This window comes from Pristiophorus japonicus, chromosome 9 (genome assembly GCF_044704955.1).
Source record: "Pristiophorus japonicus isolate sPriJap1 chromosome 9, sPriJap1.hap1, whole genome shotgun sequence".
Lineage (NCBI taxonomy): Eukaryota > Metazoa > Chordata > Chondrichthyes > Pristiophoridae > Pristiophorus > Pristiophorus japonicus.
In genome coordinates, this window is record NC_091985.1 from 193,323,369 (window position 1) to 193,347,722 (window position 24,354).

At 54.6% G+C, this 24,354-nt stretch overlaps 1 protein-coding gene across 1 annotated transcript in view; it reads left to right on the forward strand.

Annotated features, from left to right (window-relative positions):
• Positions 1–24,354, forward strand: part of LOC139272806 (solute carrier family 15 member 4-like) — a 76,203-nt gene that overhangs the window by 36,981 nt on the left and 14,868 nt on the right. The window contains exons 3-5 of the mRNA XM_070888914.1: positions 12,637–12,796; positions 20,364–20,444; positions 22,465–22,473. Coding sequence (XP_070745015.1) covers positions 12,637–12,796; positions 20,364–20,444; positions 22,465–22,473 — 250 coding nt within the window. The remainder of the gene's footprint in view (positions 1–12,636; positions 12,797–20,363; positions 20,445–22,464; positions 22,474–24,354) is intronic.

The window sequence follows — 24,354 nt, forward strand, 5'->3', positions numbered from 1 at the left end:
CAGTGCAGCACTCCCTCAGTACTGTCCCTCCGACAGTGCAGCACTCCCTCAGTACTGTCCCTCCGACAGTGCAGCACTCCCTCAGTACTGTCCCTCCGACAGTGCAGCACTCCCTCAGTACTGCCCCACCGACAGCGCAGCACTCCCTCAGTACTACCCCTCCGACAGTGCAGCGCTCCCTCAGTACTGCCCCTCCGACAGTGCAGCGCTCCCTCAGTACTGCCCCTCCGACAGTGCAGCGCTCCCTCAGTACTGCCCCTCCGACAGTGCAGCTCTCCCTCAGTACTGCCCCTCCGACAGTACAGCACTCCCTCAGTGTTGCCCCTCCGACAGTGCGTCACTCCCTCAGTACTGCCCCTCCGACAGTGCAGCGCTCCCTCAGTACTGCCCCTCCGACAGTGCAGCGCTCCCTTAGTACTGCCCCTCCGACAGTGCAGCACTCCCTCAGTACTGACCCTCCGACAGTGCAGCGCTCCCTCAGTACTGCCCCTCCGACAGTGCAGCGCTCCCTCAGTACTGCCCCTCCGACAGTGCAGCTCTCCTCAGTACTGCCCCTCCGACAGTGCAGCGCTCCCTCAGTACTGCCCCTCCGACAGTGCAGCGCTCCCTCAGTACTGCCCCTCCGACAGTGCAGCTCTCCCTCAGCACTGCCCCTCCGACAGTGCAGCGCTCCCTCAGTACTGCCCCTCCGACAGTGCAGCACTCCCTCAGTACTGCCCCTCCGACAGTGCAGCACTCCCTCAGTACTGCCTCTCTGACAGTGCAGCACTCCCTCAGTACTGCCTCTCTGACAGTGCAGCACTCCCTCAGTACTGCCCCTCCGACAGTGCAGCTCTCCCTCAGTACTGCCCCTCCGGCAGTGCAGCGCTCCCTCAGTACTGCCCCTCCGACAGTGCAGCGCTCCCTCAGTACTGCCCCTCCGACAGTGCAGCGCTCCCTCAGTACTGCCCCTCCGGCAGTGCAGCACTCCCTCAGTACTGCCCCTCCGACAGTGCAGCGCTCCCTCAGTACTGCCCCTCCGGCAGTGCAGCACTCCCTCAGTACTGCCCTTCCGACATGCACCATATGCATCCATTCCCTTGCCACTGACTCCACCCCTCTGCCGAGCACCTGTCTGAGGCTGAACCACATGTTTGCAACCCAGGAGTCAAATTAACGCAGGAATGACCTTTCGACCACATATCCGCGCCATAAGTAAGACCGCCTATTTCCACCTCCGTAACATCGCCCATCTCCGCCCCGCCTCAGCTCATCCGCTGACGAAACCCTCATCCATGCCTTTGTTACCTCTAGGCTGGATTGTTCCAACACACTCCTGGCCGGCCTCCCACATTCTACCCGACATAAACTAGAGGTGATCCAAAACTCGGCAGCCCGTGTCCTAACTCGCACCCAGTCCCACTCACCCATCACCCCCTGTTCTTGCTGACCCGTGTCCTAGCTCGCACCAAGTCCCGCTCACCCATCACCCCCTGTTCTTGCTGACCCGTGTCCTAGCTCGCACCAAGTCCCGCTCACCCATCACCCCCTGTTCTTGCTGACCCGTGTCCTAGCTCGCACCAAGTCCCGCTCACCCATCACCCCCTGTTCTTGCTGACCCGTGTCCTAGCTCGCACCAAGTCCCGCTCACCCATCACCCGCTGTTCTTGCTGACCCGTGTCCTAGCTCGCACCAAGTCCCGCTCACCCATCACCCCCTGTTCTTGCTGACCCGTGTCCTAGCTCGCACCAAGTCCCGCTCACCCATCACCCCCTGTTCTTGCTGACCCGTGTCCTAGCTCGCACCAAGTCCCGCTCACCCATCACCCCCTGTTCTTGCTGACCCGTGTCCTAGCTCGCACCAAGTCCCGCTCACCCATCACCCCCTGTTCTTGCTGACCCGTGTCCTAGCTCGCACCAAGTCCCGCTCACCCATCACCCCCTGTTCTTGCTGACCCGTGTCCTAGCTCGCACCAAGTCCCGCTCACCCATCACCCCCTGTTCTTGCTGACCCGTGTCCTAGCTCGCACCAAGTCCCGCTCACCCATCACCCCCTGTTCTTGCTGACCCGTGTCCTAGCTCGCACCAAGTCCCGCTCACCCATCACCCCCTGTTCTTGCTGACCCGTGTCCTAGCTCGCACCAAGTCCCGCTCACCCATCACCCGCTGTGCTCGCTGACCTACATTGGCTCCCGGTTAAACAACGCCTCGATTTCAAAATTCTCATCCTTGTTTACAAATCCCTCCATGGCCCTCGCCCCTCCCCATCTCTGTAATCTCCTCCAGTCCCACTACACCCCCGAGATGTCTGCACTCCTCTAATTCTGCCCTCCTGAGCATCCCTGATTATAATCGCTCCACCATCGGTGGCCGTGCCTTCAGCTGCCTGGGCCCCAAGCTCTGGAACTCCCTCCCTAAACCTCTCCGCCTCTCAACCTCTCTTTCCTCCCTCAAGACGCTCCTTAAAACCGACCTCTTTGACCAAGCTGTTGGTCACCTGCGCTAATTTCTCCTTCTGTGGCTCGGTGTCCAATTTTGTTTTATGACACACCTGTGAAGTGCCTTTGGACTTTGTACTATGTTACAGGCACTATATAAATAAGGTTTGTTGTTGTATTTGAAAACTTATTAATAACCTTGCCGAGCAGTGTGAAGTGATACATTTGGGTCGGAAGAATGAGGAGAGGCAATATATGAACTAAATGGTACAATTGTAAAGGGAGTGCAGGAACAGAGGGACCCGGGGTGTACGTACAGAAGTCTTTGAAGGTGGCTAGAGAAGTTAAACATGCATACGGTCTCCACTGCTTTGCAGATAGAGGCATAGAGTATAATTACAAGGAAGTTATGTTCAACTTTTATATAACACTGTTTCGGCCCCAACTGGATTATTGTGCAGAGGGATCTGGGGGTCCTTGTGCATGAATCCCAAAAAGTTAGTTTGCAGGTGCAGCAGGTAATCGGGAAGGCGAATGGAATGTTGGCCTTCATTGCGAGAGGGATGGAGTACAAAAGCAGGGAGGTCCTGCTGCAACTGTACAGGGTATTGGTAAGGCCGCACCTGGAGTACTGCGTGCAGTTTTGGTCACCTTACTTAAGGAAGGATATACTGGCTTTGGAGGGGGTACAGTGACGATTCACTAGGCTGATTCCGGAGATGAGAGGGTTACCTTATGATGATAGATTGAGTAGACTGGGTCTTTACTCGTTGGAGTTCAAAAGGATGAGGGGTGACCTTATAGAAACATTTAAAATAATGAAAGGGATAGACAAGACAGAGGCGGAGAGGTTGTTTCTACTGGTCGGGGAGACTAGAACTAGGGGGCACAGCCTCAAAATACGGGGGAACCAATTTAAAACCGAGTTGAGAAGGAATTTCTTCTCCCAGAGGGTTGTGAATCTGTGGAATTCTCTGCCCAGGGAAGCAGTTGAGGCTAGCTCATTGAATGTATTCAAGTCACAGATAGATAGATTTTTAACCAATAAGGGAATTAAGGGTTATGGGGAGCGGGCGGGTAAGTGGAGCTGAGTCCAGGGCCAGATCAGCCATGATCTTGTTGAATGGCGGAGCAGGCTCGAGGGGCTAGATGGCCGACTCCTGTTCCTAATTCTTATGTTCTTATTATGTCCAATTCTGGGCACCACACTTTAGGAAGGATGTGAAGGCCTTAGAAAGGGTGCAGAGGGAGATTGCCCAGAATGGTACCCGGGATGTGGGACTTCAGTTACATGGAGAGACTGGAGAAGCTGGGATTGTTCTCCTTAGAGCAGAGAAGGTTAAGGGGAGATTTGATCGAGGTTTTCAAAATCATGAAGGTTTTGATAGAGTAGGTCATCATCATAGGCAGTCCCTCGGAATTGAGGAAGACTTGCTTCTACTCTTAAAATGAGTGCTTAGGTGGCTGAACAGTCCAATACGAGAGCCACAGTTTCTGTCGCAGGTGGGACAGATTGAGGGTGAGGGATGGTGGGACAGGTTTGCCGCACGCTCTTTCCGTTGCCTACGCTTGTTTTCTGCATGCTCTCGGCGACGAGACTCGAGGTGCTCAGCGCCCTCCCGGATACACTTCTTCCACTTAGGGCGGTCTTTGGCCAGGGACTCCCAGGTGTCAGTGGGGATGTCACACTTTATCAGGGAGGCTTTGAGGGTGTCCTTGTAACATTTCCTCTGTCCACCTTTGGCTCGTTTGCTGTGAAGGAGTTCCGACTAGAGCACTTGCTTTGGGAGTCTTGTGTCTGGCATACGGACAATGTGGCCTGCCCAGCGGAGCTGATCGAGTGTGGTCAGTGCTTCAATGCTCGAGATGTTGGCCTGAATGAGGACGCTAACGTCAGTGCGTCTGTCCTCCCAGGGGATTTGCAGGATCTTGTGAAGACATCGTTGGTGGTATTTCTCCAGTAACTTGAGGTGTCTGCTGTACATGGTCCATGTCTATGAGCCATACAGGAGGGCGGGTATTACTACAGCCCTGTAGACCATGAGCTTGGTGGCAGATTTGAGGGTCTGGTCTTCAAACACTCTTTTCCTCAGGCGGCCGAAGGCTGCACTGGCGCACTGGAGGCGGTGTTGGATCTTGTCGTCGATGTCGGCTCTTGTTGATAGGAGGCTCCCGAGATATGGGAAGTGGTCCCCGGTGTCCAGGGCCGCACCGTGGATCCTGATGACTGGGGGGCAGTGCTGTACGGTGAGGACAGGCTGGTGGAGGCCCTTTGTCTTACGGATGTTTAGCGTAAGGCCCATGCTTTTGTACGCCTCGGTAAATACGTTGACTATATCCTGGAGCTCAGCCTCTGAATGTACACAGACACAGGCGTCGTCCACGTACTGTAGCTCGACGACAGAGGTTGGGGTGGTCTTGGACCTGACCTGGAGATGGCGAAGGTTGAACAGCTTCCCACTGGTTCTGTAGTTTAGTTCCACTCCAGCGGGGAGCTCGTTGACTGTGAGGTGGAGCATGGCGGCGAGGAAGATTGAGAAGAGGGTTGGAGCGATAACGCAGCCCTGTTTGACTCCGGTCCGGACTTGGATTGGGTCTGTCATGGATCCATTGGTAAGGATCACGGCCTGCATGTTGTCGTGGAGCAGGCGGAGGATGGTGATGAACTTTTGGGGGCATCCGAAACGGAGGAGGACGCTCCATAGACCCTCGCGGTTGACAGTGTCAAAGGCCTTTGTAAGGTCGAAGAAGGCCATGTATAAGGGCTGCTGCTGTTGCTGCATTTTTCCTGCAGCTGTCGTGCTGCAAAAATCATGTCTGTTGTGCCCCGGAGGTGTTGAAATCCGCCCTGCGACTCCGGGAGGAGCTCCTCGGCCACGGGGAGAAGACGATTGAGGAGAACTCTAACGACGACTTTCCCAGTGGCTGATAACAGGGAGATTCCTCTGTAGTTGCCGCAGTCAGACTTGCCCCTTTTTTAAAGATGGTCACGATCACTGCATCTCTCAGATCTCCCAGCATGCTCTCCTCCCTCCAGATGAGAGAGATGAGGTCATGTATCCACGCCAACAGTGCCTCTCCGCCATACTTCAGTGCCTCAGCAGGGATTCAATCCGCTCCCATAGCCTTGTTGTTTTTGAGCTGCCTTATGGCTTTGCCTACCGCGTGCAGTGTTGGGGGTCTCACTGAGGTGATGGCGGGTCGCATGCTGCGGGATGGAGTCGAGAACACTCGAATCAAAGGCAGAGTCTCGATTGAGGAGATCCTCGAAGTGCTCCTTCCAGCGGGCCCTGACTGCCTCAGTGTCCTTGATGAGTGTTTGCCCGTTCTTGGCCAGGAGTGGGGTGGGTCCTTGGGTGTTTGGACGTATGTGACCTTGACTGCGATGAAGAATCCTCACACATCATGGTTATCAGCCAGTTGTTGTATCTCTTGTGCTTTCTCCATCCACCACCTGTTCTTTAGGTCCCGGATTTTTTGTTGGACCTGAGCCTTTAGCCGTCTGTAATGCTGTTTTGCTGCTCCCGAGTTGGGTTGTTGTTTAAGGCTCAGAAATGCCCTGCGCTTGCGATCTATTAGCTCTTGGATCTCCTGGTCATTCTATCGAACTAGTCTTGCTGTTTCCTGGTTGAGTGACCGAGCGTCTCTTCACAGACACTGGTTATGGAGGTCTGAAGGGCAGACCAAGTGCTGTGGGCATTCTGCGTCTCGGGGTCATCAAGGGTCACCAGGCTAGCTGTGAGGCGCTGACTGTATAGGGCTCTCTTAACTGGGTCTTTAATGCTCCGGCATTGACTTTTTTGCAGAACTGCTTCTGTTGCCCCCTTCACTCTGGCGCTATGTTGATGTCAATGATGGATCGGATTAGGTAGTGGTCTGTCCAGCAGTTGTCAGCTCCTGTCATGGCACGGGTGATGTGCACATCCTGGCGATCCCTGGCTCGGATGATGACATAGTCGAACAGGTGCCAGTGTTTGGAGCGAGGGTGTTGCCACGATGCCTTGTACTTGTCCCTCTGGCGGAACAAGGTGTTGGTGATGACAAGTTCATGCTCTCGACATTTTGTCAGGAGTAGGGTACCACTGGAGTTGGCTTTCCCTACCCCCTCTCTGCCAATCACGCCTCCCCAGAGGTCTGTGTCCTTGCTGACCCTGGCGTTGAAGTCACCGAGGAGGATCAGTTTGTCGCCCGCGGGGACGCAGGTCAGGGATTTTTCGAGGTTGGAGTAAAAACCCTCTTTGGCCTCATCTGTTGCATGGAGTGTTGGGGCGTAAGCACTGATGGCTGTGGCGCACTGGTTCCAGGATAGGGTGAGTCGAAGAGTCATGAGGCGTTCGTTAGCCCCACAGGGGGAGTCTTTGAGGCGGTCGACCAGCTCGTTTTTGATGGCGAAGCCAACTCTGTGGAGACGGCGTTCTTCCTCTGGTTTCCCTTTCCAGAAGGAGGTGTAACCTCCACCTTGTTCCTTGAGCTGGCCTTCCCCTGCCCGCCGGGTCTCGCTTCGGGCGGTGATGTCGATCTCAGAGCGTCTTAAGTTCCCGGACCATTATGGCCATGCGGCGTTCCGGCCTGTCGCTGTTGGGGTTGTCCATGAGGGTCCTGACGTTCCAGGTTCCGAACTTCACGTTAGAGGAGTGGAAGGTGCCTGTGCGTGATTTCGTTTAACGCGGGGTGGCCGTTGCACGCCAGCTACCACACGGGCTTAGCTGAGCAAGGTCTTGGTCCAGTGGGCAAGGGGGTCCAGGACGACTGGAGACCAGGCACTGCCTACGGCGAAATGTTGGCCGCAGGCTCGGAGCTGGGTAGCGCTCTTGGTGGGAGGTGGTCCAGTGGGCAAGGGGGTCCAGGACCACTGAACATAAGAACATAAGAACATAAGAACATAAGAATTAGGAACAGGAGTAGGCCATCTAGCCCCTCGAGCCTGCTCCGCCATTCAATAAGATCATGGCTGATCTGGCCGTGGACTCAGCTCCACTTACCCGCCCTCTCCCCGTAACCCTTAATTCCCTTATTGGTTAAAAATCTATCTATCTGTGACTTGAATACATTCAATGAGCTAGCCTCAACTGCTTCCCTGGGCAGAGAATTCCACAGATTCACAACCCTCTGGGAGAAGAAATTCCTTCTCAACTCGGTTTTAAATTGGCTCCCCCGTATTTGGAGGCTGTGCCCCCTAGTTCTAGTCTCCCCGACCAGTGGAAACAACCTCTCCGCCTCTATCTTGTCTATCCCTTTCATTATTTTAAATGTTTCTATAAGATCACCCCTCATCCTTCTGAACTCCAACGAGTAAAGACCCAGTCTACTCAATCTATCATCATAAGGTAACCCCCTCATCTCCGGAATCAGCCTAGTGAATCGTCTCTGTACCCCCTCCAAAGCCAGTATATCCTTCCTTAAGTAAGGTGACCAAAACTGCACGCAGTACTCCAGGTGCGGCCTCACCAATACCCTGTACAGTTGCAGCAGGACCTCCCTGCTTTTGTACTCCATCCCTGGAGACCAGGCACTGCTGTATGGGTCTAATTGCCTACGGCGAGATGTTGGCCACAGGCTCGGAGCTGGATAGCGCCCTTGGTGGTAGATGGTCCGAGGTTTGTTTGGGGGCAGACATTGAGGGGGCCAGCGGTGCACTGGGGTTCAGAATGGGGGGGGACAGGGGGGTTCACAGCCATTGTACTCACCATGTGCTGGAGGAGGAGAAGAGGCCAGGTCACCGGTGGGGAAGGAGAGCTCCAGTCGTCACTGAAGGAGACGGGGAGGCCAGTCGCCTACGTGGGAGAGAGGGGCCCCGATCGTCGTTGAGGAGGAGGTTGTCCGAATACCTGTTGTAACTATTTCAGCCCGAGAAAATTTGTTGCCGGCCAAATTACAAAAAGCAAGAAATGAGTTACAAATCTATTTCCCTCCTGTACATTGAGTAAAATTTATTTCCAAGATAGAAGGAGAGACAGTTTCCTGTGTCGGGAGGGTGGGTAACCAGAGGACACAGATTGAAGGCGATTGGGATAAGACCCAGATGAGGAGAGATGTGTTGACGCAGCGAGTTGTTGTGATCGGGAAGGCGCTGCCTGAAAGGCCGGTGGGAGCAGATTCAGTCGTGACTTCCAAGAGGGGGATTGGATAAATACTTGAACGGGGAAAATTCACAGGGCGACGGGGAAAGAGCAGGGGGGAGTGGGACTAACTGGAGAGCTCTTTCCAAGGTCCGTCACAGGCACGGTGGGCCGAATGGTCTTCTGTGCTGTGTCAGTCTGTGAATCTGGGAGCATAGGAACAGGAGGAGGCCGTTCAGCCCCTCGAGCCTGCTCCGCCATTGAATCAGATCCTGGCTCATCTGTACCTCGACTCCATTTAACCATTTAACCTTCGCCCCTTATCCCTGGAATCCCTTACCGAATCGGGATCTATCGGCCTCGGTCCCAAAAAGCTCCAACTGACCCCCAGCATCCACAGCCCTTTGGGGGAGAGAGTTCCCGATTCCTACCACCCTTTGTGTGAAGAAATGGTTCCTGACGTCACGTCTGAACGGCCGGGCTCTAGTCTTAAGGTGATGTCCCCTTGTTCTGGACCCCTCCCCTGACTCTCCCCGCCCTGCTCTAAGTACCCTACCAACACCTTTAATTGTCTTAAAAACCTCGATTAGACCCCTTAATCTTCCATACTCCAGGGAATACAAGCCTAGTCTATGCAATCTGTCCTGGTAATTTAACCCGACTAGCCCCCTCCCCCGGTATCATTCTAACGAGGGTTGGCTTCACCTTTATCAGTATTCAATTGGTTGAGGTTATGCCTCATTCACAACTCAATGCACGACCAAACAATCTGACCCAGCTCACCAGGAGTATCTGCCCTGCCTCTGATGGTCACTGACAGAGAGAACGGTCGGGAGGAGCTACAGGTGGGCAAATTTGAATAGTTCGCTGGCTCCCGGTCCTGCACCAGCTCGATTTTAAAATCCTACACCTCGAGATCTAATTCCTCCTTGGACTCAGCCCTCCTTCCCTATCTCAGTAAGCTCCTCCGGTCCCTACACCCCTCCCTGTCTCTGCAACCCTACTCCATCCCCTACAACCCTCCCTATCTCTGTAACCTCCTCCAGCCCCTACATCCCTCCCTATCTCTGTAATCTCCTCCAGTCCCTACACCCCTCCCTATCTCAGTAAGCTCCTCCGGTCCCTACACCCCTCCCTATCTCTGCAACCCTACTCCAGCCCCTACATCCCTCCCTATCTCTGTAACCTCCTCCAGCCCCGATACCACTCCCTATCTCTGTTACGTCCTCCAGCCCTACACCTCTCCCTATCTCTGTAACCTCCTTCAGCCCCTACACCCCTCCCTATCTCTGTAACCCCCTCCAGCCCCTACACCCCTCCGTATCTCTGTAACCTCCTCCAGCCCCTACAACCCTCCCTATCTCTGTAATCTCCTCCAGCCCCTACACCCCTCCCTATCTCTGTAACCCCCTCCAGCCCTGACACCACTCCCTATCTCTGTAACCTCCTCCAGCCCCTACACCCCTCCCTATCTCTGTAACCTCCTCCAGTCCCTACAACCCTCCCTATCTCTGTAACCTCCTCCAGCCCCGATATCACTCCCTATCTCTGTAACCTCCTCCAGCCCTACACCTCTCCCTATCTCTGTAACCCCCTCCAGCCCCTACACCCCTCCGTATCTCTGTAACCTCCTCCAACCCCTACAAACCTCCCTATCTCTGTAACCTCCTCCAGCCCCGACACCCCTTCCTATCTCTGTAACCTCCTCCAGCCCCTACAACCCTCTCTATCTCTGTAACCTCCTCCAACCCCTACAAACTTCCCTATCTCTGCAACTTAAAACCTAGCTCTTTGGCCAAGCTTTTGGTCACTTGCCCCAATGTAGGCCAGTGTCAAATTCTTGTCTGGTTTGCTCTTCTGTGAAGGGCCTTGGGGTGTTTTTACCGCGTTAAAGGCACTGTTTAAATAGGAATTGTTGTTTCTCTGTCTCTCTCTGTCTAACTCTCTCTCGCAGCTCTCTGGAACAGAGAAATCCACAGATTTACAACCCTCTGAGAGAAGGAATTCCTCCTCACCTCAGTTCTAAATGGGTGGCCCAAGTGGAGCTGAGTCCATGATCAGATCAGCCATGACCTTATTGAGAGGCGGAGCAGGCTCGAGGGGCCGTATGGCCGACCCCTGCTCCTATTTCTTATGTTCTTATGTTATTGTTCTCTCTATTTATCTCTCTCCCTCTCTCTCTCTCTTTGTCTTTCTCGCTTTGTCTCTATCGTTTGCTCTCTATGTGTCTTTGATGTTATGTATGTAAACTTTACTAGTGTGTAAGACTTGCCACCAGGGGGCGCACCTGTGGGAGAACCAAGGGCCACCTGTACACCCCGGGCAAGCAGGTATAAAAGGCAGTCTACCATGCTGCTTCCTCACTCTGGAGTTACATTAAAGGGACCAAGGTCACAACAGTTTGAGCTTACAGTATACAGTCTTGTGGAGTTATTCTGAACATAACAATTGGCGACGAGGATGACATAATATTTATGTTTCTCGCTCTCTCTCTTTCATTCTCTATCTCTCTGCCTTTCTGTCTCTCTCTCTCTCTCTCTCTCTCTCTCTCCCTGTCTCTCGTTTTCTCTTTCTCTCGCACTCTCTCTCTGTCTCTCTCTCGCTAACTGTATCTTTCTTTCTCTCTCCTTGTATCTCTCTGTACCTCTGTCCCTCTCTCTTACTCTCTCTCTCTGTCTCTCTCTGTATCTTTCTCTCTTTGTATCTCTCTCTCTCTATCTCTCTCACTGCATCTCTCTCTCTCTCTCTCTCTCTGTTCCTCTGTCTGTCTCTCTGTATCTCTCTCTCTCTGTCTCTCTCACTGTATCTCTCTCTCTCTGTACCTCTGTCTGTCTCTCTGTCTCTCTCTGTGCCTGTCTGCCTCCCTCTCCCTCTCATCGTCCTTGCTCTCTCACATGTTGTTTAAGGAGTGGGTCTGGCAGACAAACTGTGTGATACTCAAGTCGAAAACAATCTGAACAATGGAGAATTCCCCTCCATTACTCAGACTAACCTAGGGTCCCATGAGTGCTTATTATTGGTCTGTAGAGTGGGACAGGATGGTTATGCTTTGGTGCATTAAACTTCAGAGATTGAGAGTTCAAATTGCATCTGGTGTAGGTTCTGAATTTGTGTTCAACAAATTTGATATTTTAGAGAATTATTGATTAAAAACTCAGCTGGTTCAGCACAGGTATTGAGGAAGCCATTCAGTCCCTCGAGCCTGTTACACAGGAACAGGAGGAGGCCATTTAACCCCTCGAGCCTGTTACACAGGAACAGGAGGTGGCCCATTCAGCCCCTCGAGCTTGTTACACAGGAACAGAAGGAAGCCCATTCAGCCTCTCGAGCCTGTTACACAGGAACAGGAGGTGGCCCATTCAGCCCCTCGAGCTTGTTACACAGGAACAGGAGGAGGCCCATTCAGTCCCTCGAGTCTGTTACATGGGAACAGGAGGAGGCCCATTCAGCCCCTTGAGCCTGTTACATAGGAACAGGAGGAGGCCCATTCAGCCCCTCGAGCCTGTTACATAGGAACAGGAGGAGGCCCATTCAGCCCCTCGTGCCTGTTACACAGGAACAGGAGGAGGCCCATTCAGCCCCTAGAGCCTGTTACATGGGAATAGGAGAAGGCCCATTCAGCCCCTCGTGCCTGTTACACAGGAACAGGAGGAGGCCCATTCAGCCCCTCGAGCCTATTACACAGGAACAGGAGGAGGCCCATTCAGTCCCTCGAGTCTGTTACATGGGAACAGGAGGAGGCCCATTCAGCCCCTTGAGCCTGTTACATAGGAACAGGAGGAGGCCCATTCAGCCCCTCGAGCCTGTTACAGAGGAACAGGAGGAGGCCCATTCAGCGCCTCGAGCCTGTTACACAGGAACAGGAGGAGGCCATTTAGGCCCTCGAGCCAGTTACACAGGAACAGGAGGAGGCCCATTCAGCCCCTCGAGTTTGTTACACAGGAACAAGCGGAGGCCCATTCAGCCCCTTGAGCCTGTTACACAGGAACAGGGGGAGGCGCATTCATCCCTTCGACACTGTTCCACCATTGAATCAAATCACGTCTGGGCTGCACCTAAACTCCATCTACCCGCCTGGGTTCCGTAACCGTTAATACCCGCACCTGACACAAATGCATCGATCTCAGTTTAGAAATTGTCGGGCCGTTTCTGTCATTCCAGTAGCCGTGGGAACAGATCCCCCTACAGCGACCTGTCGGAGGAGACCTTGTTCAAGGATGGCAGACGTTGCTTGGATACGACGTGCGAAAACGTCAAGGTCCTGAAGAGGGTCATCCCGGTCTTCGTGACGTTGGTGCCCTACTGGATGGTGTACTTCCAGGTCAGAGGTCGCATGTCCAGTCACAGCCACCAGGAAAGGCCGAACAGGCCTGGGGCTCTGTTCTCAATAAAAGAGAAGGCTGAGGGGGTGGGCTGATAGAGGTCTTTGAGGTTGTGAAATGGACTCGGTAGGGTAGACGTAGAGAAGGCGCGGGGACGAGTCCAAAACTAGCGGGCCCATCGATATGAGACAGTCACCCAAGAAACGCAACAGGGGAATTCTGGAGAAATTTATTTCGAGCAGTGAGCGGTGAGAATGTGGAACTCGCCACCACAAGCAGTGGTTGTGACGAATAGCGTAGATACATTTAAGAGGAAGCTGGGTATATGGTGATGGGGTGAGATGGAAAGAGGTGGGAGCAGGCTCGTTGCTTAGACACCAGCACGGAGCAGTTTGGCCAAACAGGATCACCGAACGGTCACAGCACAGTCGGAGGTCGTTCGGCCTATCGAGTCTTCTGGGGGAAGAGTTCCCGATTCCCAGCACCCCTTGTGTGAGGAAATGCTTGCTGACGTCACCCCTGAACGGCCTGGCTCTAATTTACCGGTTACACCCCCTTGTTCTGGACTGCCCCCACCCAGAGGAAACAATTTCTTTCCATCGACGCGATCAACACCTATAATCATATTAATCACCTCGATTAGCTCACCCCTTGGTCCTCTGCACTCGAGGGAATACAAGCCCTTTCTGTGCAACCAGCCCTCATTACTTAACCCTTTTAGACCCCGGTATGATTCTGGTGAATCTGCGTTCCTTCCCGCTCCGAGACCATTATCACAGAGGGAGGCCATCGGGCCTGTCGAGCCTGTGCCGGCTCTCTGCAAGAGCACTTCAGCCAGTCCCACTCCCCGGCCCTTTCCCCGTAGCCCGGCAAAAGTTTCCCTTCAGGTACTTATCCAACTCCCTTTTGAGGGCCACGATTGAATCTGTATCCACCGCCCTCTCAGGCCGTGAATTCCAGATCCTAACCACTCGCTGCGTAAAATAGTTTTCCCTCATCTCGCCTTTGGTTCTTCTACCAATCACCTTATATCTGTGTTCTCTGGTTCTCGACCCTTCCACCAATGGGAACAGTTTCTCCCTATCTACTCTGTCCAGAGCCCTCATGATTTTGAACACCTCGTTCAAATCTCCCCTTAACCTTCTCTGCTCTAAGGAGAACAATCTCAGCTTCTCCAGTCTCCCCATGTAACTGAAGTCCCACATCCCCGGTACCATTCTGGTCAATCTCCCCTTAACCTTCTCTGCTCTAAGGAGAACAATCCCAGCTTCTCCAGTCTCTCCATGTAACTGAGATCCCACATCCCTGGTACCATTCTGGGCAATCTCCCCTTAACCTTCTCTGCTCTAAAGAGAACAATCCCAGCTTCTCCAGTCTCTCCATGTAACTGAAGTCCCACATCCCCGATACCATTCTGGTCAATCTCCCCTTAACCTTCTCTGCTCGAAGGAGAACAACCCCAGCTTCTCCAGTCTCTCCATGTAACTGAAGTCCCACATCCCCGATACCATTCTGGTCAATCTCCCCTTAACCTTCTCTGCTCTAAGGAGAACAATCCCAGCTTCTCCAGTCTCTCCATGTAACTGAAGTCCCACATCACCGGTACCATTCTGGGCAATCTCCCTCTGCACCCTCTCCAAGGCGTTCACATCCTTCATAGCCTGTTGATATGCTGTAAATTATGATGCGATTCTATGTAACTATGAAAGGCTGCATTTTGTATATTGAGAAACCAGTGGCCAGCAAGGGTACATGGTTAATGGGGGATCGGGATATGAGAGTGATACAGCACTGGTTAGATTCAGAGTAAAGCTCCCTCTACACTGTCCCATCAAACACTCCCAGGGCAGGTACAGCACGGGGTTAGATACATGCTAAAGCTCCCTCCACACTGTCCCATCAAACACTCCCAGGGCAGGTACAGCACGGGGTTAGATACAGAGTAAAGCTCCCTCCACACTGTCCCATCAAACACTCCCAGGGCAGGTACAGGGGGTTAGATACAGAGTAAAGCTCCCTCTACACTGTCCCATCAAACACTCCCAGGGCAGGTACAGGGGGTTAGATACAGAGTAAAGCTCCCTCTACACTGTCCCATCAAACACTCCCAGGGCAGGTACAGCACGGGGTTAGATACAGAGTCAAGCTCTGTCTACCAGGAGTTTTTGATTGGACGGTAAGAACAACGGTTCGGTGATGATTTCACGAGCTTGTTGTCACATTGCGGAGATCTCGGCGATTAATTTGGTAGCAGAGGTCACTCAGTTTATTCCCAACTATTTATTCTCCTGTGTCTGTGAGATTGTAAAGTGTTCATATGCCATGTTGTTGAGTCCCATGTACCTCCCCTCCACCTGTATATTATTAGGCTGTCCCTCGTGTCGAGGATGACATACTTCCACACCAAAAATGGATGAGCTCACAAGTGTTTCAATGAAGGAACGAATACTCCAGGCCAGAACTACATCCTCAAGGGGGTGGAAGATGCCGGTGTGTGGATTGTTTTAACGTATGGTGGCTGTTGCACACCAGCCACCACACGGGCTTGACAGAGCTAGGCCTTTATCCAGTGGCAAGGATTAACCAAGACGACTGGAGATTTGCTCTGCTGCACGGACCTAGTGCGCCCACACATATCGCTGTGTTGGCTGGGCCCGTGCTGCCCCTGGGTCCCTGGCCCCGACCCCGGTGTTGTTATATGCTGTGCGCTGCTGGGCCTCAGCCTTGCTGCTGGGCTCCTCGACTCCCCAACCCCCGATCCCCCCGCTCCTTGACCTCCCCGTCTCCCCAACGCCCCCACTCCCCGACCCCTGACCCCGTGCTTCCGACCCCCCCCCGCTCCCCAATGCCCCGGCTCCCCAACCTCCGACCCCCCTGCTCCTCGTCCTCCGACCCCCCCGCTCCTCGAACCCCCCCTGCTCCCCGACCCCCGAGACCCAACCGTCGACCCCCGATGCCCCCGGTCCTCGAACCCCACCCCGTTCCCCGACCCCAGAACCAACCGCTCCCTGGCCACCGACTCCCTGACCTCCCCGCTCACTGACCGCCCCCCGCTCCCTGAACCCCTGTGCTCCTCGACACCCGAACCCCCCTGCTCCCTGACCCCCCCCTCCCCCCGACCCCCCTGCTCCACGACCCTTGACGCCCCCCTGCTTCCTGACCCTCCCGTCCCCAACCACCGAACTCCCCGACCCCCGACGCCCCCTGCTCCCTGACAACCCCGCTCCCCAACCCTACACCCCCGATTACCCCGCTTCCCAACACTCACCCCGCTCCCTGACCCCCAAACTCCCTGATCCCCCCCCCGCTCCCTGACCCACCCCGCTCCCGAACCCTCCTGCTCCCCAACCGCCCCCCCCACCGTTCCCCGACCCCCGCTCCCTGACCCTTGACCCCCGACGACCCCGCTCCCTGACACCCCCTGCTCCCTGACCCCCCGCTCTATGACCCCCCCTCCCTCCCCGACCCCACCCCCCGCTCCCCGATTCCGACCCCCCACACCCCGACCATCTCGCTCCCAGATCCCCCCGCTCCTCGACTCTGCCCGACCGCCAACTCCCCGCTGCTCCGCGATCCCCCCGACCCCCGACACCTCCAACACCCCTCTGTTCCTTGCTCCACGATACCCCTGCTCCCCGACCCCCCCGCCTCTCAACCTCTGACACACCCTGCTCCCCGACCCCAGAACTTCCCGCTCCCTGACCCCGACTCCCGACGTACCCGACCTCCGACACCCCCTCTCCCATCTCCCCGACCCCTCCGCTCCTCGACCCCCGACCCCCCAACCCCCAACCCCCCCGTTCCTCAATCTGGCACCCCCGACACCCCCTCTCCCCGACCCCCCCGTTCCTCATTCTGGCCCCCCCGATCCCCGACCCCCCTCTCCCCGACCCCCGACCCCCGAACCCCCGCTCTTCAGCCCCCGACCCCCTCGCTCCCCGACACCCGCAACCCTAGAACCCCCCATTCCTTGCTCCCTGACCCCCCGCACCTCAACCCCCCGACCCCCGAACCCCCCGTTCCTCATTCCGGCCCCCCTGCTCCCCAACAGCCCCCGATGCCCGAATCCCCGCTCCTCGCTCCCTGACCCCCCCTCTCCCCGACTCCGTGACCCCCAACCCCCCGTTCCTCATTCAGGCCCCCCCCGACCCCGACCCCCCCGTTCCTCGCCCCACAATCCCCCGCTCCTCGAACCCCCGACCCCCGACTCCCCTGCTCCACTACCCCCCCGACCACGACTCCTTCAATCCCTGACCCCCCCACTCCCCGACCCGCTTGCCCCCAGATCCCACCGCTCCCCGACTCCCCCACTCCCTGAAACCCGACCCCCCCCCATCCCTTGCTCCCCAACACCCCCGCTCCCCGATGTACGATTCCGATTCCCCGACCCCGACAGCCCTGCTGTCCGACCCCCCCCCCGTTCCTCGTCCCGGACACCCTGAACCCCGACTCTACGCTCCCCGACCCGCTCGCTCGCAGATCACCCCGCTCCTCAACCCCTCCCGACTCCAAACCCCACCCCCGCTCCCCGACTCCCCTCGTTTCTCGTTCCAGCCCCCCTGACCACCGACCCCCGAACCCCATGTTCCTCGCTCCACGAGCCCCCCGCTTCCCGAGCCTCACCAACCCACCACCTCCCGTTCCTCGTGATACGACACCCCTGCTTCTCGAACCCCCGAGCCCCCCGCTCCCCTACCCCCACGACCCTCGATCCCCCTCGTTCCTCGCTCCACAACCCCCTCAAACCCTGACACCCCTGCTCCGTGACCCCCACCCCCCGCTCCCCAAACCGTCCAACCCAGGACCCCTGACCCACCCGTTCCTCACTCCCGGACCCCGCTCCGCAACCCCCCAACACCCGACTCCTCTGCTCCTTGATCCCCGACACCCACCCACTCCCCGACCCCCCCACACCCCGACCTCCCGAATCCCCGACCCCCTCGCTCGCCGAACCCCCGCATCGTGACACCCGCGCCCCCACCTCCAACATCCACCAGCTGTAGCCTTGAGAAAAAGACTGACCATTTCCACCTCGGTAACACCGCCCGTCTCTGCCCTTGCCTCAGGTCACCTGCTGCTGAAACCCTCAGCCGTTCCTTGGCAGCTTCCTGGCCGGCCTCCCACATTCCAATCTCCATAAACTTCATTCAAACTCTGATGCTGCATATCCGTGTCCGAAAGACCCATGCACCCATTACCCCCTGCTCTCGCTGACAAACATCCTGGCTTTCAAAACCCTCCGTGGCCTCACCCCTCCCTATCCCTGTAAACTCCTCCAGCCCTACAACCTTCCCTATCTCTGTAATCTCCTCTGGCCTTTACAACGCTCCCTATCCCTGTAACCTCATCCAGCCCTACAATCCTCCCGAACTCTGTAACCTCCTCCAGCCCCTACAACCCTCTCTATCCCTGTAACCTCCTCCAGCCCTACACCCCTCCCTAACTCTGTAACCTCCTCCAGCCACTACACCCCTCTCTATCCCTGTAACCTCATCCAGCCCTACACCCCTCCCTAACTCTGTAACCTCCTCCAGCCACTACACCCCTCTCTATCCCTGTAACCTCATCCAGCCCTACACCCCTCCCTAACTCTGTAACCTCCTCCAGCCACTACAACCCTCTCTATCCCTGTAACCTCCTCCAGCCCTACACCCCTCCCTAACTCTGTAACCTCCTCCAGCCACTACACCCCTCTCTATCCCTGTAACCTCCTCCAGCCCTACACCCCTCCCTAACTCTGTAACCTCCTCCAGCCACTACAACCCTCTCTATCCCTGTAACCTCCTCCAGCCCTACACCCCTCCCTAACTCTGTAACCTCCTCCAGCCACTACACCCCTCTCTATCCCTGTAACCTCCTCCAGCCCTACACCCCTCCCTAACTCTGTAACCTCCTCCAGCCACTACAACCCTCTCTATCCCTGTAACCTCCTCCAGCCCTACACCCCTCCCTATCTGTGTAATCTCCTCCAGCCCCACAACCCTCCCTCTCACTCTGTAACCTCCACCAGCCCCTACAACTCTCCCTATCTCTGTAACCTCCTCCAGCCTCTATACCCCTCCCTATCTCTGTAACCTCCTCCAGCCCTACACCCTTCCCTATCTCTGTAACCTCCTCCAGCTCCTACAACCCTCCCTATCTCTGTAACCTCCTCCAGCCCCTACAACCCTCACTATCTCTGTAACCTCCTCCAGCCCCAACACCCCTCCCTATCTCTGTAACCTCCTCCAGCCATACAAGCCTCCCTATCTCTGTAACCTACTCCAGCCCCTACACCCCTCCCTATCTCTGTAACCCCCTCCAGCCCCAACACCCCTCCCTATCTCTGTAACTTCCTCCAACCATACAAGCCTCCCTATCTCTGTAACCTCCTCCAGCCATACAAGCCTCCCTATCTCTGTAACCTCCTCCAACACTACAACGCTCCCTATCTCTGTAACCTCCTCCAGCCCTACAACCCTCCCTATCTCTCAAACCTCCTCCATCCCCTACACCCCTCCCTATCTCTGTAACTTCCTCCAGCTCTACAACATTCCCTATCTCTGTAATCTCCTCCAGCACTACATACCTCCCTATCTCTGTAACCTCCTCCAGCTCTACAACATTCCCTATCTCTATAATCTCCTCCAGCACTACATCCCTCCCTATCTCTATAACCTCCCCAGCCCTTACAACCTTCAATATCTCTGTAACCTCCTCCAGCCATTAAAAGCATCCCTATATCTGTAACCTCCTCCAGCCCGACAACCCTCCCTAACTCTCAAAACTCCTCCAGCCCTACAACAGTCCCGATCTCTGTAACCTCCCCCAGTCCTACAACCCTCCCTAACTCTCAAAACTCCTCGAGCCCCTACAACCCTCCCTATCTCTGTAACCTCCTCCAGCCCTACAACCCGCCCTATCTCTATAACTTCCTACAGCCCCTACAAACCTCCCTATCTCTGAAACCTCCTCCAGCCCCGACAACTCTCGCTATCTCTGTAACCTCCTCCAGCCCCGACAACTCTCGCTATCTCTGTAACCTCCTCCAGCCCCTACAATACTCCATATCTCTGTAACCTCCTCCAGCCCCGACAACCCTCCCTATCTCTGTAACCTCCAGCCTTACAATCCTCCCTATCTCTGTAACCTCCTCCAGCCCCTACAACCCTCCCTATCTCTGTAACCTCCTCCAGCCCCGACAACTCTCGCTATCTCTGTAACCTCCTCCAGCCCCTACAATACTCCATATCTCTGTAACCTCCTCCAGCCCCTCCAACCCTCCATATCTCTATAACCTCCTCCAGCCCCTACAACCCTCCCAGATCTCTGCGCTCCACCAATTCTAACCTCTTGAGCAGCCCTCATTATAATCGCTCCACCATTGGCGGCCGTGCCTTGTGTTGCCCAGGAGCCTGAGCTCCAGAATTTCCTCCCTAAACCTCTCCGCCTCTCTTTCTCTTCTCCTTTACGATGCTCCTTAAAACCTTCCTCTTTGGCCAAGCTTTTGGCCACCTGTCCTGATATCTCCTTTTGTGTCTCTGTTGTGGTTGTTCTGCCTAACTGATTGTCTCTTTCTACTTACAGATGGAAAGCACTTACGTGTTGCAGAGTCTTCACCTCCAGCTACCTGCACTCTTTGGCAATCGATCCCAAAGCGATAGCACGGTACAACAGCCGACGGTGAGCTCGCAGCATGCTATTATAGAATCGTTCAACAGCACAGAAGGAGGCCCATTCAGTCCCTTGAGCCTGTTACCATAGGAACAGGAGGAGGCCCATTCAGCCCCTCGAGTCTGAAACATAGGAACAAGAGGAGGCCCATTCAGCCCCTCGAGTCTGTTACATAGGAACAGGAGGAGGCCCATTCAGCCCTTCGAGTCTGTAACATAGGAACAAGAGGAGGCCCATTCAGCCCCTCGGGCCTGTTACATAGGAACAGGAGGAGGCCCATTCAGCCCCTCGAGTCTGTTACATAGGAACAGGAGGAGGCCCATTCAGCCCTTCGAGTCTGTAACATAGGAACAAGAGGAGGCCCATTCAGCCCCTTGAGCCTGTTACACAGGAACAGGAGTAGGCCCATTCAGCCCCTCGAGTCTGTTACATAGGAACAAGAGGAGGCCCATTCAGCCCCTCGAGTCTGTAACATAGGAACAAGAGGAGGCCCATTCAGCCCCTCGGGCCTGTTACATAGGTACAGGAGGAGGCCCATTCAGCCCCTCGAGTCTGTTACATAGGAACAAGAGGAGGCCCATTCAGCCCCTCGAGTCTTGTGGAAATGTATTTTTATCTAAGCTGATACCATACGGTATTTGTGTGCCTTTTGATTAAAATGGAGTCCTGGCCCTTCCAGAACTTTCTGCATTTTTGCAGCCAGCTTATTATGAACAGCTAAACCTGCTGTTAGATGGCTGATGGTTATCAGACAGCTAGGAGACAAGTCATGCTGAGACAAGTAACCCCCCATGGTGCTCTCCTATTGTCTACACTACAGGAGTTCCATGTCACCCCACCCTTATCTTCTAGCCATTATCTCTTTCCTTTACCTCATCCATTTGAAGCAAACAGGTAAACTGACCAGGAAATTGGATAATCCTGATACAATACAAGACAGGTGATAGCCCATTACCTATGACTCATGGAGTAATGGCCGTTTGGCTTTCTGATAACCCTGACAAAAGGAAATATCTTGACACCATTTCAAGACCAGGATATAGTAATTAACTCTTTATCTGTATTCACTGACTGTGAGACAGAGCAATACACAGGGAGAGGCCAGAACTTGGGTTTTACTGTATAAATATCTTGTGAAGCTGTACCATTGCGGAGGTTTCATTTGGCCCTTGACTGAGTGAAACCTACCCCTTGCGAGCAAGTAAATTAAAAGGGAAACTTCCATCGGAGCTGTAAGTGTCGGAGTCATTCTTTTCTGAGGTCGAGATTTCGACAGTCTGAAACATAGGAACAAGAGGAGGCCCATTCAGCCCCTCGGGCCTGTTACATAGGAACAGGAGGAGGTCCATTCAGCCCCTCGAGCCTGTTACACAGGAACAGGAGGAGGCCCATTCAGCCCCTCGAGTCTGTTACATAGGAACAAGAGGAGGCCCATTCAGCCCCTCGGGCCTGTTACATAGGAACAGGAGGAGGCCCATTCAACCCCTCGAGCCTGTTACATAGGAACAGGAGGAGGCCCATTCAGCCCCTCGAGCCTGTTACACAGGAACAGGAGGAGGCCCATTCAGCCCCTTGAGCCTGTTACACAGGAACAGGAGGAGGTCCATTCAGCCCCTTGAGCCTGTTACACAGGAACAGGAGGAGGCCCATTCAGCCCCTCGGGCCTGTTACACAGGAACAGGAGGAGGCCCATTCAGCCCCTCGGGCCTGTTACCACAGGAACAGGAGGAGACCCATTCAGACATTCAATTAAGTCATGACTGATCTGTATCTTACCTTCATCTACCCGCCTTGGTTCCAGAACCTTTCACAGCCTTACCCAAGATAAATCGATCCATTTCAGTTTTGTCATTTTCAATTGAGCCCCAGCCTCAACCATACCTCCGGAAGGACATGTGGGCCTCGGAGGGGCTGAAGCACAGCTTCACGAAAATGATACCCGGGAGCTAAAAGGATTAAATGACTGAGCTTGTATTCCCTCGAGTGTAGAAGATTAAGGGGTGATCTAATCGAGGTATTTAAGGTGGTTAAAGGAGTTGATAAGGCAGATAGAGAGAGACTATTTACTCTGCGGAGGGCGGTGCGTGGGGAGGCGGGGGAGGGTCCAGAACAAGTGGGCATCACCTTAAGATTAGAGCCAGGCCGTTCAGGGGTGAAGTCAGGAATCATATCTTCACACAAATCGTGGTGAAAATCTGGAACTCCCTCCCCCAAAACGCTGTTGAGGCCGGAGGTCAATTAACAGGGTCAAAACTGTGGCTGATAGATTTTTGATGGGTCAGGGTATTAAAGATAGGGAACCAATGGAGCTGAGATACAGAGCAGCCATGGCCTAGCTGGATGCTGAAAACAGGCTCGAGGGGCCCCAGTTCCTGTGAGACACACACACACACACACACACACACACGGGCTGTACAGTGCCAGACGGGAGTGAACCGTTCCCTTTCCACCCAGTATGGAACACGAATTTTCATTCTGCCAAAAGCCATCGGTTAATCGAGGAAGGGGGAGTTACCAAGTTGTGGTAAGTGCGAGAGTGCGAGGCATTTGTTTGTATTGTGGTTTAAAATTCCCCTTTCTCAAAGCAGCACTGACGAAGAGTGAAAGGGGATGTAAGGGCTTTGTCAGACTTACAGTCGTGCCTTGAGGTCCAATCCGCTCGACCTCACCACTGCGAAAAGCCACAGCTTCTTTCAAGCATTATTATTAGTGAGAAGCCTTTTCGGATAGGCCCCGTAATCCCTACGGCCTGCGTCACCAGAGTAACGGGGTCGTGACCTCGGTTGGCAGGAATCTGCGGGACTGAAATTGCCGCCCTCTTTAAGGCCCAACACCGCCTGTAAGAGGCGGGAATGGGGCGCGAAGGCCTTTCTGAGCGGGGCCAGGCTGATGTTCCGCCCCGTTCGAAATCAGAAAAGGCTTTCCGCCGCGCCCAGTTTGCCCGCCTCGTCGGGCACGTGCCGACCCCTTTCCGCCCCGCGTGGGAAATTGCCCCGCTCGATGCCCTGCACTGCATTTACATAAGAACTTAAGAAATAGGAGCAGGAGTCGGCCATTCGGCCCCTCGAGCCTGCTCCGCCATTCAATAAGATCATGGCTGATCTGATCATGGAATCAGCTCCACTTCCCCGCCCGCTCCCCATAACCCCTTATCTCCTTACCGTTCAAAAAACTGTCTATTTCTGTCTTAAATATATCCAATGTCCCAGCTTCCACAGCTCTCTGAGGCAGCGAATTCCACAGATTTACAACCCTCTGAGAGAAGAAATTTCTCCTCATCTCAGTTTTAAATGGGCGGCCCCTTATTCTAAGACCATGCCCTCTAGTTCTAGTCTCCCCCATCAGTGGAAACATCTTCTCTGCATCCACCTTGTCAAGCCCCCTCATAATCTTATACGTTTCGATAAGATCACCTCTCATTCTTCTGAACTCCAATGGGTAAAGGCCCAACCTGCTCAACCTTTCCTCATAATTCAACCCTCTCATCCCCGGAATCAACCGAGTGAACCTTCTCTGAACTGCCTCCAAAGCAAGTATCTCCTTTCGTAAATATGGAAAGCAAAACTGCACGCAGTATTCCAGGTGTGGCCTCACCAATACCCTGTATAACTGTAGCAAGACTTCCCTGCTTTTATACTCCATCCCCTTTGCAATAAAGGCCAAGATACCATTGGCCTTCCTGATCACTTGCTGTAACTGCATACTATCCTTTTGTGTTTCATGAACAAGTAACCCCCAGGTCCCTCTGTACTGCAGCACTTTGCAATCTTTCTCCATTTAAATAATAACTTGCTCTTTGCTTTTTTTTTTCTGCCAAAGTGCATGACCTCACACTTTCCAACATTATACTCCGCCTGTGGGAAGCCGCCTTTGGCTGCCTTCCACCCGCTCCCGACCCACATCA